Source organism: Triticum dicoccoides, chromosome 7A (assembly GCF_002162155.2).
Source record: "Triticum dicoccoides isolate Atlit2015 ecotype Zavitan chromosome 7A, WEW_v2.0, whole genome shotgun sequence".
Taxonomy (NCBI): Eukaryota; Viridiplantae; Streptophyta; class Magnoliopsida; order Poales; family Poaceae; genus Triticum; species Triticum dicoccoides.
Genome location: NC_041392.1, coordinates 110,058,040 through 110,077,703, shown reverse-complemented (window position 1 = coordinate 110,077,703; position 19,664 = coordinate 110,058,040). Strand labels below are relative to the sequence as shown.

General features: G+C 48.6%; 1 protein-coding gene across 4 annotated transcripts; it reads left to right on the top strand.

Moving 5' to 3' along the window:
• The first annotated feature begins 1,501 nt into the window (after positions 1-1,501).
• On the top strand, positions 1,502-5,598 carry LOC119331973 (BTB/POZ domain-containing protein NPY1-like). 4 transcript variants are annotated; one of them, XM_037605153.1, is made up of 4 exons: positions 1,502-1,868; positions 2,922-2,991; positions 3,467-4,651; positions 4,751-5,598. In XM_037605153.1, exons 1-4 carry the CDS (start codon positions 1,801-1,803, stop codon positions 5,378-5,380), a joined length of 1,953 nt encoding a protein of 650 aa, XP_037461050.1. In that variant the 5' UTR covers positions 1,502-1,800; the 3' UTR covers positions 5,381-5,598. The 4 variants fall into 4 exon arrangements, with proteins under 4 accessions (XP_037461050.1, XP_037461049.1, XP_037461052.1 ...); XM_037605152.1 differs by having other exon boundaries at positions 2,907-2,991; XM_037605155.1 differs by lacking the exon at positions 2,922-2,991.
• The last annotated feature ends 14,066 nt before the right edge of the window (positions 5,599-19,664 follow it).

Here is a 19,664-nt window from a genome sequence, read left to right as displayed (position 1 = left end):
TTACTTTCGTTTATTTGAAAAGTTTAGAGAACAATTATTAAGCGTGAATGTTGAAAAAAGTATATATGTTTGAAACAGGTTGAAGGTTTTTGTTAAAAGGTGAATTTTATTGGTTTAAAATTTAGTATCAAGAGGATATAAATACCATGAGCACACAACCATCCTCTGCATAGCCAGCATGCACACAACCAGCATCAACATACAAAAACACGCCGACAACTAGTAAAGTCATATAAGATCAAAACTATGTGTAGGAGAGAGAAAATCCCCAAAGCGATCGACATCATATAGACCACGAAGTTCTTCAACCATGTCATGACACCATATAGACCACGAAGTTCTTCAACATCGATGCCCTTAGAAAGGGAGCGACGCTCAAAGGTTGCAGTCACCAAATCCAACCACAAATGCCAGAATCATGGTTTTTACCTAAAGAATCGGTTCGAGTAATGTCGACAACAAGGTAACGACGAAAAAAAATCGCCATCGCCAGTCATGTCCAACTCGGGTTGATCTGACCTAACTTTTCACCCTAGAGCTTGAGATAGGGTGCCGGTAGCTCCATTGAAGCCACTCATGTGTTGTCGCCACCACTTTTTCGTGATCCCAACGGTTAGATGTGATAAGCAGTCATCACGCTGCACAACCATCCCTCTGACTCAAGGCTTGGTCCATAGTTTTCATCTCACTGCCGAAGTTCACCACCGGATCTCGAATGATGGACCCTCCCGAAGACCCTTCGGCGACCATCGCCGTCGTGGAGCCACAGGAGATCGCTGCAGAATAGTATGCAAGACACCGCCACCTGGCCGGCCGTGTCTGGATCACCACCACTAAGCCATCCAGATCGAATAAGGGCAACTAACCCGAGCCAATCATGGACGTCGCCGGAGTTGCGGTTGCTCGCCATGCATGAGGTACGGCTGCCTGCCGTATGTTATAGTCGCCGCCAGTTAGAAGGCCATGGGACGTGTCCCAGGTTCCAAGACACCGCCATCCGCGCAGAAGACAGCCTGAGGACCCCCAACGCCGAGGTAGAGGCCATCACAACCCGCCATGCGAGCGGGTGAGGGAGGGCATGCCGCCGCCGATGCCATGCGGGCTTTGCCCGTCGGCATGGGAGGAGGGGTTGGTGTTCGGCGGTGGCTAGGGTTTGCATCCAACTTGCTAGCTTCTGGGGGATGGGGGAGGGGGTTGGCCCTAAGGGAACCAAAGAACAGTGGATCATGGCCAGTCAACCCGTGCTCCTAATCATCCAGCTTTTCCGAGGCCAAATCTTTGGTTGGCCCAGCTCCAAATCTCGGTCCCGTACGCTACGCACGCAGAAACTCAGAAGAAGCAGCCGTATAGTAGTACAGCACGCGCAATCTGAATGAAAGAGAAAAAATAAGTAGGAAAAGGGAAGAAAAGACCGGGCAGGCGTGCAGCGCGCTAGCGCCAGTAGAGCGCTAGGTATAGATAGGTAGCCGAACGCGGCATGCACCCGCAGTAAAGGCGCCGAGTTTAATTCCACCACCCCTCCCCTCACCAAACCTGCCAAGCCATCTCTCTCCCCCTCCCTCTCTCTGCCCGTGTGTGTGCGCTTCTCGGGACTACGGCCTGGCCTCTGCTCCCGGAGTAAATAGAACTGGTGAAGCACCGGCGCCGCAGGAGGAGGGAGTGCGGAGGCAGGAGGCAGGGAGACGTGGGATGGAAGCGAGAGGAGCACGCTGAGCCGCAGAGAAGCTGCCGCCGAGGAAGAAGAAGAAGAAAAAGAGAGAGAGCACTGACAGCAAGCAGTTCGTCAAGTTCGTCTTCGCCATGAAGTTCATGAAGCTCGGCTCCAAGCCGGACGCCTTCCAGGCCGACGGCGGCGGCGGCGACTCCAGGTGAGCCTTCTTTGGAGGCACTGCCATTTGCAAGCTTGCATCTCCTGCTTCTACTTCTCACCTGCTGTGCTGCGCGATCGAACAGAATGTGCTGTCAGTATTCAGTAGCGTTCGATGCATTTGCTTGCTGTTCTAGTGTTCTTGGCTTCTAGCACTAGGCCGGATTTGTCCTCGGCAGGCTGGCCTTTCGATCTATGTCCATCTCTTAAACTATTTTCTCTCTGGAGCAGAACAAAAACAACAATGCGGTGTTTTATGCAAGAAACTAGCCTCCCTTTCTTTACAGGTGCAAATCTTTTCTCGAGTATGTAGTCTTGGTCTTTTCTCCTTGAAAAAGCATTTCTTTTGCTTGTGTTACATGAGTAGTTTCTACCACTGAAATGATCTGATCTTGAGCTGTGGGGCTGCTGCTATGCTACCCCTGCCACAGCTCGAGCGCTCGTGAGCATACGTACCCGCGGCATTTGACCAGTGACGGGGCGAGAAAAGCCGGCCGTTCCCCACCTTCTGGCCGCTGCACAAACAAGCCATGGTCGTAGCAGTTGCAGTATGGATCATAGGATTCTTTTCTCTTCGTTGGAGTAGTATTTTACCTTTCAAAAAAAGACTAGTATTTTACCTGTAAAGTTGCGATTCTGATCAAAATGCTGCTTGTTTTCTCTTCTCCCCCCTTTGCCATGCACATGGCCACGCCCACCGGATCTTGGACTTCACACCTCTTTAGATTATTTTTGGGTCTTGGTTGCGGCGTATCTGTACGTCTGCACCTCAACAAGAATGTTCCCTCACTGCTAGTATTTGATTAATACTACTACTAGTTGTTTTTTAAGAGAATGTTTGGTAAAATCAATCAAATTTTGGCAAAATGCTGTATATGTTTCACTGACAGAATAGATTAACCTGAAAGCCTGCACGGCGTGTCAAAAGTATCTTGATATTTCTTGATATTCCTCAGCATTTCATTCATGTTCTTGATCTGCTACATCCTCAGCTTCTTCCATGCCTTGTTCAACATTATCAGCATGTAACTGTGAACAGATCATCCTCCCGCAGATACGTGCTGTCCGACCTGCCGTCAGACATCGTCGTCCATGTCGACGACGCCAGGTTCTACCTGCACAAGGTAACTTAATCTAATCAATCCCTCTGCATTTTACCCATCGAAATCATTGCTGCTATATCTGAACTTCTGAAGCTCGAGTTAGAACAATGCATGCGCCAACGTACAGCTACGAGCACACCGCAAGATGCGGCTGCATTCCAACGTCTTTCGGTCAAGCGCTGCCACTTGTAATTTGGATCCACGCTGCCCGCCGCTCAGAATCTTTCCATGGGTTCCTCTAGATCTGCTCTCCATTTCCACGAGTACATGGTTGGTGAGTGCACACGTTTGCACGTAGCGCCTCTCAATTGAATATGCCCATTTGCTGCGTCCGCTCGAAGCGGACACAGAATGCTACAGCAGATCAGCAATTCCCCACTGTTCAACCAATCATGGCCACCAAATTTGTTCTTTAACCATCGGTTAATGGCCGCTGTAATTCCGCTGGTTTCAATGTCGGCTGTAATTTTGATGTGTGTGGAAAATGTGGTTGCAGTTCCCTCTGCTGTCCAAGAGCAGCCTGCTGCAGCGGCTGATCGTGGAGGCGAGCCAGGGCGGCGCCGACGAGGTGCGCGTCGGCGGCCTGCCCGGCGGCGCGAGGGCCTTCGAGATCTGCGCCAAGTTCTGCTACGGCATGGTCGTCACGCTCAACCCGTACAACGTGGTGGCCGCGCGGTGCGCCGCCGAGCACCTGGGCATGACGGAGGACGTGGACAAGGGCAACCTCGTGTTCAAGATCGAGGTGTTCCTCAACTCCGGCGTCTTCCGGAGCTGGAAGGACTCCATCATCGCGCTGCAGAGCACCGTCGCGCTGCTGCCGTGGTCCGAGGACCTCAGGCTCGTCGCAAGGTGCGTCGACTCCATCGCCGCCAAGGCCACGGCCAGCCCCGGGAGCGTGGTCTGGTCCTACACGTACAACCGGAAGGCGGCGTCGTCTGACGAGATCGTCGAGGCTCGCCGGTGCTCCTCGTCGTCGCCGGCCGTGCCCAGGGACTGGTGGGTGGAGGACCTGTGCGAGCTGGACGTGGAGCTCTACAAGCGCGTCATGGTGGCCGTGAAGTCCAGGGCTGATAGGGTGCCTTCTGATGTCGTCGGGGAGGCTCTCAGGGCCTACGCCGCGAGGTGGTTCCCGGAGAGCTGCCGGCGCGGCGATACCCCGGCAGACGAAGACGATGCCTGCGCCATGGAAGTGCTCGAGACCATCGTCTGGCTGCTGCCGTCGGACGGCGATGGGTCGTCGCCGTGCGGCTGCTCCTGCCAGTTCCTCCTGAACCTGCTGAAGCTCGCCGTCCTGGTCGGTGCAGGGGAGCTGCTGAGGGAGGAGCTCCTGGACAGGATCGTCCTGCAGCTGCACGAGGCGTCGGTGAGCGATCTCCTGATACCCGCCAAGCCCCCGGCGCAGACCACCTACGACGTCGAGCTTGTCGAGGCGCTCGTCGGCCGGTACATTCGGCGCGCCGGACTCGACGACATTGACGGGGAGGACGTGTTTGAGACGAACGGGGAGGCAGACGACCCTTCCTTGCTGGCGCTGTGCAAACTCGTCGACGGGTACTTGGCAGAGGTCGCTGCCGACCCGAACCTGCCGGTGTCGAGCTTCGTCGGGCTGGCGACCTCCATGCCCGAGTCGGCCAGGCCGTCGCACGACGCCCTGTACACCGCCATTGATGTCTTCCTCAAGGTACATTACATCTGATCTCATGCATGTCCGTTTGCCAAGAATCGCACTGTATTTTTTGATGATCTTGACATGAAAACTGGTGTGGATTCTTCTCGTCAGATGCACCCAAATCTGTCGAAGGTGGAGAAGAGGAGGATCTCGAGCCTGATGGACGTGAAGAAGCTGTCCAAGGAGGCGAGCATCCACGCGGCGCAGAACGACCGCCTCCCGCTGCGGGTGGTGGTGCAGGTGCTCTTCTTCGAGCAGATGCGCGCGGCGGCGGGGAGCGCGAGCGCGTCGCTCCTGCTGGCCGCCGCCGGCGACGACAACGCGCACCTGGAACTGGAAGACGACGGCGACGGCGACTGCTGGAAGAACCGCGCGCTGGCGCTGGCGCTGCCGGAGCCCCCGGCCCCGTCGGCGGCCCTGAGGAAGCAGATCGGGAGCATGAGCCTGAAGCTGGTCGGCGAGGACCGCCGCCGCGCCGAGGACGCCGTCAGCGACGGCCGGCGCCTGGCGAGGAGCGCCAGCATCGCGAACCAGAGCAGCAGGATGTCGCTGTCGTCGCGGTCGCGGCGGATCTTCGACCGGCTGTGGGTGGTCGGGAAGCCGCCGGGGCCCGGCGAGGTGGTGAGCAAGAGCTCCGACACGTCCGGGAGCTCGCAGAGCCCGCGGTCGTCGGCCAAGCCGCTGGGGTCCAACAAGTCGTCCGGCTCGTCGTCGAGGAACCGGCGGTACTCGGTGTCCTAGGCCGGCGACGGCCTGCCGGCGCTGCAGGAGGTTGGCTGTACAGAGGAGTGTCCACGGAGTCGGTCGCCGACGACAGACCAAATGCTGCATGCTAACTTCAATTCAGGGTCTGTTTTGTTCAGGAGAAATGTATTGATCCGAAGTGCTCGACCGATGATCAGCTAGAAACTAATCCTCATTTTGTCTGATCTTTGAATAGATCGGCTGGTCTTTCTTTTTGTGTCTTGTCGCAGCAAAAGGTATGGTTGTGCAGCGGGGTCGGGGAATTTCTAAAACAGTGCACGTAATTCCTCCGTTCGAAATTACTTGTCACAGAAATAGATGTATCTAAATGTATTTTAGTACTAGATATATCCATTTTCAAGACAAGTAATTTCGAACGGAGGGAGTAGCTGCTAGGATCGTGACAAGTGGTGACGGTTTTAGATGAAAGGCTCAAAAAGAGACTGGCTTTGACGGCCAGCATTTACATATGGCCACCATGAAATGAAATAATCGACCGAACGGCACATGGAGTTGATAGGGCAGCTTACGATGCAACACACATAACCAGCTAAAGAAATCAGAGAAAAAACATCTTGCAAATGTTGATGCCCACTACACTCAAGATCCAAAAACAACTAAGCAGAAGAAGCTTCCTCGATGAGCCGATAGCCACGAGAGGACGGATCAACACTGCTCCACTGGGTTGAGGGAACACAGCTATTTCCTTCTCTAATTCCGAAGAGGGACCCTAGCCTCTCATCCTGGCTCGAAGGACGCCGCGCTGTCGATAAGAAGAGGCGCTCACCCGAGAGTTAGGCAAGGAGCTAGTTACGAGAGTACCTGGAGATAACACGGGACACAGCTCACTCAAAACTAGAAGCACACCACGCAGCATACTTCGCCGTCGTCCTCGGACACCCGAGCAAAGGGGAAAGCTGCAAGAAACACCTGCAAGAAAATATATTATGCATGTAAATTTTCATCATGTATTCTTAAAAATGTTCTCCATGTATTTAACAATATTCATCACTTTTTGTATAGTAGTCACTACATTGTTTTAGAAAAATGCATGTATAAAACAAAAAACATAAAACAAATGGACAACAAAAAAGGTGAAAGGAGAAAAGGAAAAAAAACCTAGCAGAAACTGAGTCATGGGCCCGACCCAGTGCTCGTCGTGTGTGAGTCCTATCATATTCCTCGGAATACTCTAGGGTTATATCTCGCTTACTTTTTTTTGAGACAATTATATCTCGCTTACTGGGAAATGTAGCCTCGCCTTGTCTCGCCTCTAGCGCTGTTGGCACTCATATCTTAGTGGGCCGACCCATTGAACTAGTTTTGCAGAGGTTCTATGGACTAGTACACACTAGTTTTAGAATCTTCCACGTGATTTTTTTTAATATTTATTCTTTCTATGCTTTCCCCCTTTTTTCAGTTTTGATTTTGATTTTGCTTTTAAATTTCAATTTTCCTTTTCCAATACATGTTGTGCACTTTTCAATACATGTGAAACATTGTTTTTATAGAACATTTTTGAAATATATGATAGATATTTTTCAAAATCATGTTTTAAAACATTTTATCAATGATATATTAATTTGTTTTAAAATTTACATAGAAAAATCTTTTAATATTATACATTTTTAAATAACAAGCGCATTTTTATTACATTCAATTAACAATTTCTCAATAAATGTTAGACATTTTCAAATACTCGTTGAACATTTTTTTAGTTATGTGAACATTCTTCTACATAGTAGTATTACATTTTCTTTCTAAAAAAGGCATGGGCATGTTTTGAAACACATGAACAATTTTTAAAATGTCATGGACATTTTTTTAGTATACGGAACTTTTGTAAAAACGAGGCAAATAATTTTTTTATTTTTATACATTTAGTAAGAAATTCACATACATATGTTGTGAAATGCTTCAATGTTATTTTGGGTGGTACAAATATTTTTTAAAAGTTGCATCAATTTTGTTTTTACACTGAATTAATATTTTATTAAATCTGTGAGGAACTCTTTTCAAAAGGTAAGTTGTTTTTTCCGAATATATGTATTTAAAATATTTCGAAAATAGAAAAAAATGCAAAACAATAAAATAGAATGAAACTGCCGTTGGAAGACGCCTCCTTCCCAAGAAAAGCTTAGGGTTCCTTTGCCTCCCGCCGGCGCCGCCGGCTGTCTGCCTCATCTCCGGTAGCCGTAGGGCCATGACGGCGTGGTGGATCCTAACCCTTGCCGACGAGAGGACTCTATTTTTAGATAGTTCTTCAAGTTTCGTTAGGGTTTATGTCCTGGTCAGAAAGACGAGACGACGATGACTCCTTGAACATGGAATAAGGTTCTCTCCGCCTAGCTTCCATTTTGGTGGTGTGTCTAGCTTCATTGGTGGGCGTGTGGAGGTGTGTCTCTGGTGGATCTGTCCTTGGTGGATTTGCTCGGATCTGGTTGTAGTTCGTATACGTTTGTGTTTCTTCAGGTTGGATCCTTCCTATCTATGCTACTCTTCATCGACGGTGGTTGCTATTCTGATGCGCTTGTCCTTGGGGCCTTAGCACGACGATTTTCCGACTGTCGACTACAACAGGTTTTGCCCGGCTCCAGCGAGGGAGAGGGGATGACGGCGGCACACCTTTGGCTCGCATCAGTGCTTGTAGTCGTCGCTATGTGGTCTACGGATCTGAATGTAATTTTTATTATTTCTGATGTTCGTTGTCTTGCCATGATTGAAGATAAATAGACTGGAAGTTTTCTCGCAAAAAATACTAATGTCGTTTCCCAAGAATAATTCGCAGGAATACTGATCATGTTCTCAAAGAACAATGTTGTTGGGCCCGCCCATAAGCTGTGAGTTGGTGTGTAGGCGAGCGCAACATTCACCTCGCTCCGAGCGCGTGGTAACTATATAGGGCCTGTTTGGATACTGTCCTCGGACTGTGCCTGGAAATATTGCTTAACATACACCAATTTTATTTTGTGCTCATCAAAGGAGCTCTCTGTGAAAGATTAGTTTGTTCTAAAATTAAAAGCAAAATCAGACGCACTTGAGTACTTTCCCACGGCGTGCCCAATTCCTTCTTTGTGTTGATATTTTACTCGTTGAAATATGTGTGAAATATACGTGTACATGTCAGATTATAGTTGTGTTTGTAATTAGAATAGGAAGAAACATATGCGAAAGTGTTGTTCTTATCCCAAGGTCATGTGAGCTCAAGTGAACAGTAAAAAACTAAAAACAATTTTTTAAAATTCTGATTTTTTATACCGAACATTGAGAAATGTTTTCGATGCTCCAAAATGCTTTCGAAAACAACATTTTGGAGTGTCGATTTTTTTACCACGTTTTCCATGAATGTCATCCGGTGATAAAACTTTGCATTACGAAAACATATGTCAATCTTTGACACAGTAAAAGTTCAGACCTTTTTGTATTTTTTTTATTTTACTGTTCACCCATGCTTATGAACAGCCGCGTCCGCAGCGTATATAGTTTTTGTCGATATATAAAGGCACCACAAGGCAGTCAAAACTAGCAGTAAACAATTACAACCATCCGCATGATTTCACACGATTAAGCAGAAAGCGTGCGAAGAGGACGACGAGGGCTGTTGTGATCCGATAGCCAGGAGCCAGGGCATCCGACGGCTCATGAAGGCTCTCGTATTGATCGGCCGGCGCCTAGTGTCGCCCCAAGAATACACTAGACATAAGTTAACACGTTAGATAAAGAGCATGAAAGGAACGGCTCTGGTGCCCCATGGTAGTGTGATTGGATTGGTCTTGACGGTGGTATGCGACAATGTTTGATGGTCTCAAGTGTTGAAGTGTATATGAGGATCGCCTAATCCTTTTTCATCAGTTTGAACTGTTGGTTACGTTGGCTAGTGCATGAAATGTAACATTGTCAAGCTTATCGGTAGCTGAGAGAAGCGCGTAATCATGGCCATGGAGTAGACGAGATTACCAAATCAGTCTTGAGATGTCATCGTCGTCATAGCTTCTCCTCGAATGGTACAGGTGCGGCCTGAACTTGTAACACTACTAACCACGCAACGCACCAACCTCGAACCACAGCGCGCGTGTGCATGGTAAGCCATCCGATAATCGCACCTACCTCGAAGAAGAACCGCAAGAGAGAGAAGCGAAGCCGTCCCATGAAGGAATCCCAGTCGGCACGAACGAGCGCGCGCATTTCCTCCTCCCTCCCCTGGCACTGTCAGTCCGTCCGTCCGTCCGTCCGGCCCGTCAGCTCGCTACGCTACCCACTGGCTGTGGCTACCTGCAACTAGTCGCTCCATGACGACGACCCAGCAGAGCATTCGGTCAGCACAGCACTCCTCCCCCGTCTCTCACCGTACCCGCAACGGCGTCGTCTTCCTAACCGCCGCCGACGTCGACGCCGCCCGGGGTTGGTCGACCCATCTGTGCACCCGACGATTTTTCCTCGGCGTCTTCAGCGGGAAAGCACGGGGGAAAATGCCACTTTCAGTTACCCGCAACGGCAGGCCGGCATCAGCAGCGCCGCGCTGACCCCTCCGGCGTCCAGGGCAGGCAGTCGCCCCCGGCACGCATCCGGCGTTTCCCACACAGTGAATTCAACCATCCGGTGTTGCCACGGTCATCTTTTGCCGGCTTCTTGACGACTGCAACGCGTGGCTCCGCGGTGCTCTGACCGAGCCGCGGACACGTACAGCTGCGCGAGACTAGTATGCGTCGACGAAAACCTGAAGAGTTTACTGCAGATTTTTCAGTTTTTTCGTCCGTGCGTGCGAGCGCAAGCAACTTGGGTTGGATGGATCGGACAATGGGGCGCCTTTTTCCCGGGAAGCTTCAATTTTCGCATGTGCACTGTGGTCCGAAATGGCAAGAGATCGTCGGTGCAGCTGCGCTACAATCTACTCCAATGGACCTGTGTGTGTCAGTCTGCTGTTAAAGGCAACAGATCAAGACGTTGCTGAGCTAGCTGCCGTGTGCAGATGGAGGTGTGGCTCTCCGGGACTGACCACGCGGTGGAAACTACGGCCACGAGGCTTGTGGTATTGCTGGAAGGGAGAGCAGAAGAGTTGACCTAGCTGGGAACGTACAGCCGTTCATGGAAGGAAATGAGGAAATTAAAAGCTGAGGAGTTTACTGCAGCGTCTCAGTTCTTTGTTAGTGCGTGCAAGCCAGTTGATCTGAACGGAAGCTGGGGGCATCGTTACCCCCCGAAAGCTTCATTTTCACAAGTGGGCTGTGAATCTGTGATCCAAAATGGCGAGAAATCGTCAAGGGGGGTGTGCGATCTACGATGCAAGTGTGTGCATCACTAATGTTAAAGGCAGCAAACCAGGACGTTACTGTACTAAACTACCTAGCATATGTTAATTAAAACAATAAAAGGAGGAACACATATGTTTTCAAATTTCAAATAAGTTTCTAATTGGCACAAGAAATGGAGTATATTTTCGAAAAAACGGAAGATTTAAAATTTTGTTCTGGCTCTGAGAGAAAACTATGTTCAATGTCAAAAAGAAGAGAGAAAACTATGTATGTAACCTAATTTTTTCTTTGCGAGTATGTAACCTAATTCGGCTCTAGTATTGCGAAGCTAGGCTAGCGAGTTTAACTTTCAACTCTCCGTATCTTTGACTAGAAAATGTGGAAAGGTTGTTGTTCAACTATAAGAAGCAACTTTAAGCTCGCAACATAGGACCGCGGACTAAAAAATCATCCAAAGCATTCAACACGGAGTTTATGATCTAGAAGCTATACGCAAGATTCTATTTATCGGACAACAACGGGAACTAGTGGCGGCTTTATAGCCACAAGGGGCAAGTGTTGTTCATAAATTGCATAATGTATCCCTTGTATTGACGACTACCAAGATGATCAAGACTAAGATATACTGCCTTCTGGTAACCTACACTTACCTGAAAACAAAGGGAAGAGAAGTAGTCGGGAATGACGTTAGTCTGAGCAAAAAGTAGCGACTACAATGTCGATGACGGGAGAGGTCTCACAACCTCCTGTGAAAAAGTACCTTGTGACAAAAAAATTAACAAGACCACACAAAAGAAATGTGTGCCTTTTGCATTAAGAAGGGGAAGAAAACTATGTTCATGTACATAATAGGAACCGCGATAAAAGGAAACTTATCACTCAGCACTCACTCCACACCCTCTTGCCATCTTCTAGAATTGTAGCTCCACCCAGATTCGTCTAACAACCGTGTTCAGATCCTTCCGACGTGCATCATCGACGAAAGCAAAGGACACCATTCCACCAGCGAAGCATTGTCGGTCGGAGTGAACCTAACCAACTACAGAGGTATGAGGATAGCCATCCATACCTGTTCGGAGTAGGTGCAGCAAACAACATGTGCTCCACATCTTCCGGAGACCGTTGCAAAGCTTGCAGCGATTCAGATGCGGCAACATGAGACGGGCTAGGCGATCCGCTATCCAAAGACGGCCGTGCAACACAAGCTAAATGAAGAATTTTCACCTCCAAAGGCGCCCACGAGTTCCAGCATTCCTCAACCGCCGGTGTGAAGTCACGGCTGAAAAACGAAGCTTCGTAAGCCGAACTGAAGGAAGAGCAAAAATGCTGAAATTTTAAAAATTATAATATATGTGGCTTCTAAAATACGCTCGGATGAAACATGAACCTACCACTAGAGTATATCTATGTGATGGAGTATTTCTTTTTTGTTTTCTTATACCCACCGAATATGCTTTTATATTTTAAACATGCTAACAAAGCGGTACAAAACAGAAAGAAGAAGATCGAGGGCGGGGAAGAGCGGGGCTTTGTCTAATGGACTGTTAGGGTGCAATTGCACATACGGGTTTTCGATGTAATAAAAGATTTGGTGGTATGGTCACCTCCCATATTTCCATCCAGGCATTCACAACCAAAGATGACAATGCTAAACTTAAATTATATATACAAAATGTCTAGAATTCCATCTTTGGGAGTTGGCGGCGCGCAAGGAGGGACAAACAACATATAATCCTGGGAATTAGAACACGTCCAGTTATAGGCGGGTGACTTGTCCACACCTTGATAGTAACTCCTGTAATTGATACTCTCTTCTTTTTCTCGAATATATGCACGAGCGTACATATCATATATTAAAGAAGGAAGCGGGGAGACACTCGTCCACAATGTGAAGCTTGCAGTTACATGCAAATCACCCACATCCACCTCTAAGTCTATTCTAACCTCTCTTGTTCCCCTGCATTGCGACCCTACTGAACAAAGGATCAAGCTCTCCTTTTAGTAGCCTTGCTTGCCTCTAGATTCCCCCCTCTCTTTCTATGACCACTGCCACATGAGACATCGATGGCCTAGCCCCCTAAAAAACTATATCATTTCGGTGTTACCACAAGACCCACATCACTAGAATTGCAATGGCCCGGATGTCCTTTATGCTATGGCCATCATCTTGCTTTCTGATGCACCACTCTCTGAGGGTATCATTATCGTTGGAGTCCAGCCTCGCTTGCCTAGAGGCCCACAAACATTCATCAAAACCTCTTTGGCAAGTAGGAGGTGGTTTATGGTTTCTTCATGTTGCACACACTAGGGACACTTGTCTTGATGAGGCAGTCCGCTCCGGGTGAGCCTGTCCGATGTCCAGCACCGATCACGCAAAGCCAGACAAGCGAAGAATCTATATTATAGCTGCACCCTAGACTTCCAAGTAAACTCAGCTGTCGGATCCACTTCTCTACAGTCTACATTGATAATCTCTTCTAATATTAATTAATACACTAGGTTGCCGAATGATGCACAAGGCATAACTTTCAAAATGTCGTGTTGAACTTATACCACTAGAAACTATAATCTTTGTGGCTCCTAGAAACAAAACATGTCTTCCCAGTTTCCTTGTTACTTCCGAACATGTGATTTTAGACTCATTTTCTTCACACAATATATTGTAAAACATGCTAACCAAGTGGTGCGAAACATTCCAAAATGGTTCAATCAAACGAGGTTTTATAATCATCTTCCCAAAAACATCACCATCGATCATGCATACGCTCGCCCACAACTGTCCCATACGCGAGATTCACCAGTCACTGGTTAGTGATGGTGATAGCCGTTGTTGGCATGGTCATATTTTGCTAGCTTGACGACTGAGACATGCTGTGGAAATCATACAGCCACGAGACTTGTATTCGTCGAAGAAAAACAGGAGAGTTTACCGTGGAATTTTCACTTCTTTGCTTTTGTCGATGTGAACCGGTAAATGGAGCATCTTTTCCCCGAAAGCTTACTTTTCACAAGTGTACTGTGATCCCAGATAGCAAGAAGTCGTTAATGGAGGTGTGCGTGTAGCACTCTACTGTTTTTTTTTCAATGTTGTGAAGATTGCTCACCTCGTCTACCGTGCGGCACTTCTACTGCTAAAAGCAACAAATCAAGAACTTACGCTTTGTCAAAATAAGTTACTACTAAACTAGCTAATATATACAAATAATAGAAAATCATAAAAGAGGAACCCATATGTTTTAAAATTTAAATTAAGTTTCTCTTTGGATGAGGAAATATAAAAAAATCGAGTCCTGGCTCTAGTATAAGTTTTCTTTTGCAAGACTATCTATTGCAAACCTAATTCGGTTATGGTATACCGAGCTTAATTAACTAGAGAGTTTAACTTTCTTTTGATATTGACCGAAAAATATGAAGAAATTGGTCATTTAACTCTAAAAATCAACTCTAGGCTCAACATATAAGACCGGAACTAAAAGATCGTCCCAAAGCTTTCAACACTTAGTTCATGATCTAGAAACTATACGGAGATCCTTTTTTTATCCGACAGTAAGAGGAACTACTAGCGGCTTCATAACCGCAAGGGCTATACACTAATTGCAAATTACACATCCTTTTTATTGATGCCTACCAAAATGATTAGCAAGTTCACGAGAGTTAGATCTACTCAATACAATTTACCTAGACTTACCTAAAAGCAAAAGCGGACTCACGCAGAAGGATGGTGAAGTTGGTGGGAATTGCAACAGTTTTATTAGAAGCAATGACCTCAACGCCGTGAAAGGAGAGGTGTGGGGCGAGTGAGGCTAGAGTCTTATAGGTTCTTAGGGTGGAACCATGCATATGGATTTCCAGTGCAATAGAACTGGGTGGCAGGGTCCATACTTTTTATTTTTAAAATTCACGAAGCTCGCAAACTAGCGAGAAGTGAGATAGTCCCGCTACATTCCAGCAAGGGATTTTTTGTCGGATCTTTTCACACGTTCCGTCCAAACGGTGAGATCATCAACAATGTTTTGAATTACATGTGTGGTGGTGTATTCTATCTGTTGGGAGATTTTGGCGTTCCTGGCACCCTAGATTTTCCAAAGCACTATGAGTAGCACGAAGGGTGTGCGTGTGTTGGCGATTCCAATTGGTGGTGTTAATTCCAAACCTGTTCGAAGGGGAAGAGAGAGAGAGAGAGAGGGTTTGATACCAATGTACCACCAGATGCGTGTAGCAATCGGGCATCAGACAAGTAGGTGTAGCCGGTCTTCTGCATGGGCCATGCACGTAGGGCACGGTGCGTTGGGTTGGAGTATTTTCCGATGAAGGTTGGACTTGGTCTTGAGCTTGTCACGTTTCTATTCGCGGACACACATTCAAAGATAACAATGTTAACTTTTAGTTATATATACAAAATGTCCCTATGTGTGCCATGAGATGGACAAGAATTTTAGAATGTCGTGTTAAACTTGATTATAAGCTACCGTGATTGAAGCTTTACAAATTATAATCTACTACGTGACTTGTAAAACACGCTCGGATACACACTGAACCTACAGTTATAAATAAATTATATACTACCACTGTAAACAAATTATATACTTTTTCCGTTTCCTTGGACTCACTATCCTTTCTGCAGACCATATTGTAAATATGCATGCTAACCCAGCATTCTGAAACACGATCGAGTTGCAAGAAAAAGCAATAAAACATTCCAAAAAGGTTCAATCAAACAAGCCTATGAGTATAACCCTCTTTCCAGAAACATCAAAATCAACCACGCACCTTTACCATTTTGCCAACATGTTTGCCCAAATCCAAATGCATCCCCCGCAAACGTACAGGAGCCGCACCGCGACCCGACCGAGTCCCCCGGCCTATAAACATGAGTAGTAGCAAAAAAAGCAATAAAACATTCCATAATGGCTCAATCAAACAAGGCTACTATCTTCTAAAAATACAAGGTTATTATCACCATCTTTGTTTACGGTTATTATAACCATCTTTCTAGAAGCATCAAAATCAATCAAGCACCCTACTCACCGTTTCCCTAACACGCTTGTCCAAATCTATATCAACTAGTAGAATGCCCGTGCGTTGCCTCGGGCATTTCAAAAAATTTACTAGTTGCATATATAAGCATAAGAGCATCTACAGCCAGGCATCCCCAAAACATTATTGGTTGCATATATAAGCATAAGAGCATCTACAACCAGGCATCCCAAACCGCCCCAAACGCTTGAACGGATGGCCCGGTCACTGACCGGAAAAAAACAACCCACCCGGGCGCCTCAAACCGCCCTGCCTGACCGGCACCCCTCGGACCCGACCCACCCCAACCCCACTCCGTCCACACACAAAAAATCCAATCCCCACAATCCGGGAACCCTAACTTAGTTCACTCCGCTCTCACGCCGTCTCTTCTTCTCCCTCTACTTCGATTTCTTCGATTCCAATCCACTCCGACAAGCATGTCGTGTGCCGGCAGCCGCTCCGACTCTGACCTTGATGTTGACGAGGAGTTGGCCCTTTGCATTGCCCTTGATAGGTCCAAGGTGGACAGAGGGGGTAGTTCCGGATCTCTAGCCCAGCCTCTCCTCAGCCGGTGCAGCGCTGACACCGGAGCTGGCCCCTCCTGCCCGCGCGCAGCTTCGCAAGGGGCAGCGACGGGTGCTTGTGCCTGCCCCGCCAGCCCGGACACAGATGCCAGAATAGGAGGTGTGCATTGCCCGCCGCGAGAAGCAGTGTGCAAGGGAGAGGGACGCGGCGGAGCAATCCATGTGTCGCCACTGCGGGTAGCCGGCGGAGCCCGATGAGGATGAGCGGCTCCTCGCTTGGTTCTACCGCCGGCCTACGATGGCGGAGACGGACGCTCAACGGCTCCACCAAAAGAACACCACAGTAGGAGCTAGCACAATGCAGCGAAGGCAGTGGCGGAGGCGGCTCGCGAAGCTCAAGCAGCAGTAGGACAGGGATGTCCGACGACTCAAGGGCTCATCGTCCTCTCCGACCCCTCCGACGACGTCGACGACCACGGCGCCTTGTCCGATAATTCGGACTATCCTCCACCAGCCGCCAATGCCTACAACTACATCGTCAGACCAAAGGGGAAAGGGTCGGCAGGAAGTGGTGAAGATCCACCTTCTACACTTTAATTTCAAGTTTTTAAATGTAGTTTAAACTTGTCCATCGTTTATGTGCATTATGTAAACTTTGGCGATCTTCGGTGAACGGATAGTGCCACTACTAGGGAAAACCTTATACACAAAATCTTAGCAGCAGCCCGGTACAAAAAGAGGCGCTACTGCTAACATTCAGTAGCGCGGGTACGGAACAAGCGCTACTACTACTCAGTTAGCAGTAGCGCAGCCGGGCCGAACCGTGCTGCTACTAAAAGTGACCGACAGTAGCCACCAACCTAGGTTTAGCAGCAGCGCTCATATGCGACCCACGCTACTGCTAAAGTAATAGCAACAATGCTTTTTTGTCTTGTCCCTACTGTTAATTTTGAAACTGGCCACATGGCGGGCCCCCGCTTAGCAGTAGCGCGTGCACATGAAGCGCGCTGATGCTATTCTTTTAGCATTAGCGCGCTTAGCCACCCGCACTACTATTGGGGAACGTAGTAATTTCAAAAAAATTCCTATGCACACGCAAGATCATGGTGATGCATAGCAACGAGAGGGAAGAGTATCGTCCACGTACCCTTGTAGACCGTAAGCGGAAGTGTTATGAGAACGCAATTGATGTAGTCGAACGTCTTAACGATCCGACCGATCCAAGTACCAAACGCACGGCACCTCCGAGTTTAGCACACGTTCAGCTCGATGACGTCCCACGAACTCCGATCCAGCAGAGCTTCACGGGAGAGTTTCGTCAGCACGACGGCGTGATGACGGTGATGATGTTGCTACCGACGCAGGGCTTCTCCTAAGCACCGCTACGATATGATTGAGGTGGATTATGGTGGAGGGGGGCACCACACATAGCTAAGGGATCAATGATCAACTTGTGTGTCTTTGGGTGCCCCTCGCCCCCGTATATAAAGGAGCAAGGGGGAGGCCGGCCAGCCTTGGTGTGCCCCAAGGAGAGGAGGAATCCTCTTCCTACTAGGAAGATGATTCATCCTTTCCTAGTCCAACTAGGAAGAGAGAAGGGGAAGGAAAGAGAGGGAGAGGGGTTGCGCCCCCTCCCCTAGTCCAATTCGGACTCCCCATGGGAGGGGGCGCGCCACCTCCTGGGTGTTGGGGATCGTAGCAGAAATTTAAAATTTTCTACGCATCACCAAGATCAATCTATGGAGTAATCTAGCAACGAGGGGAAGGGGAGTGCATCTACATACCCTTATAGATCGCTAAGCGGAAGCGTTGCAAGAACGCGGATGAAGGAGTCGTACTCGCAGCGATTCAGATCGCGGTTGATTCCGATCTAAGCGCCGAACAACGGCGCCTCCGTGTTCAACACACGTACAGCCCGGTGACGTCTCCCACGCCTTGATCCAGCAAGGGGAGAAGGAGAGGTTGGGAAGACTCCGTCCAGTAGCAGCACGACAGCGTGGTGGTGGTGGAGGAGCGCGGAACTCCAGCAGGGCTTTGCCAAGCACTACGAGAGACGAGGAGGGAGAGAGGTAGGGCTGCACCAAGAGGGAGAGGATCTCGTGTGTCTTGCAGCCCCCAATACCTCAAGTATATATACGGGAAGGGGAGGGGCTGCGCCCCCATCTAGGGTTCCCTCCCTAGGGGCGGCGGCAGCCCCAAAACCCATCTAGGGTGGCGGCCAAGGGGGAAGAGAGGGGGCGCACCTAGGGTGGGCCTTAAGGCCCATCTGGACCTAGGGTTTGCCCCCTCCCACTCTCCCTTGCGCCTTGGGCCTTGGTGGGGGGCGCACCAGTCCACCTGGGGCTGGTCCCCTCCCACACTTGGCCCACGCAGCCTTCTAGGGCTGGTGGCCCACTTGGTGGACCCCCGGGACCCTCCCGGTGGTCCCGGTACGTTACCATAGCACCCGAAACTCTTTCGCTGACCAAAATGGGACTTCCCATATATAAATCTTTACCTCCGGACCATTCCGGAACTCCTCGTGACGTCCGGGATCTCATCCGAGACTCCTAACAACATTTGATAACCGCGTACATACTTTCCCTATAACCCTAGCGTCATCAAACCTTAAGTGTGTAGACCCTACGGGCTCGGGAGTCATGCAGACATGGCCGAGACAACTCTCCGGTCAATAACCAACAGCGGGATCTGGATACCCATGTTGGTTCCCACATGCTCCACGATGATCTCATCGGATGAACCACGATGTCAAGGATTCAATCAATCCCTTATACAATTCCCTTTGTCTATTGGTACGATACTTTCCCGAGATTCGATCATCGGTATCCTGATACCTTGTTCAATCTCGTTACCGGCAAGTCTCTTTACTCGTTCCGTAACACATCATCCCGTGATCAACTCCTTGGTCACATTGTGCACATTATGATGATGTCCTACCGAGTGGGCCCAGAGATACCTCTCCGTTACACGGAGTGACAAATCTCAGTCTCGATTCGTGCCAACGCAACAGACACTTTCGGAGATACCCGTAGTGCACCTTTATAGCCACCTAGTTAAGTTGTGACGTTTGGCACACCCAAAGCAGTCCTACGGTATCTGGGAGTTGCACAATCTCATGGTCTAAGGAAATGATACTTGACATTAGAAAAGCTTTAGCATACGAACTACACGATCTTGTGCTAGGCTTAGGATTGGGTCTTGTCCATCACGTCATTCTCCTAATGATGTGATCCCGTTATCAACGACATCCAATGTCCATGGTCAGGAAACCGTAACCATCTATTGATCAATGAGCTAGTCAACTAGAGGCTTACTAGGGACATGGTGTTGTCTATGTATCCACATGTGTGTCTGAGTTTCCTATCAATACAATTCTAGCATGGATAATAAACGATTATCATGAACAATGAAATATAATAATAACTAATTTATTTTTGCCTCTAGGGCATATTTCCAACAATCTCCCACTTGCACTAGAGTCAATAA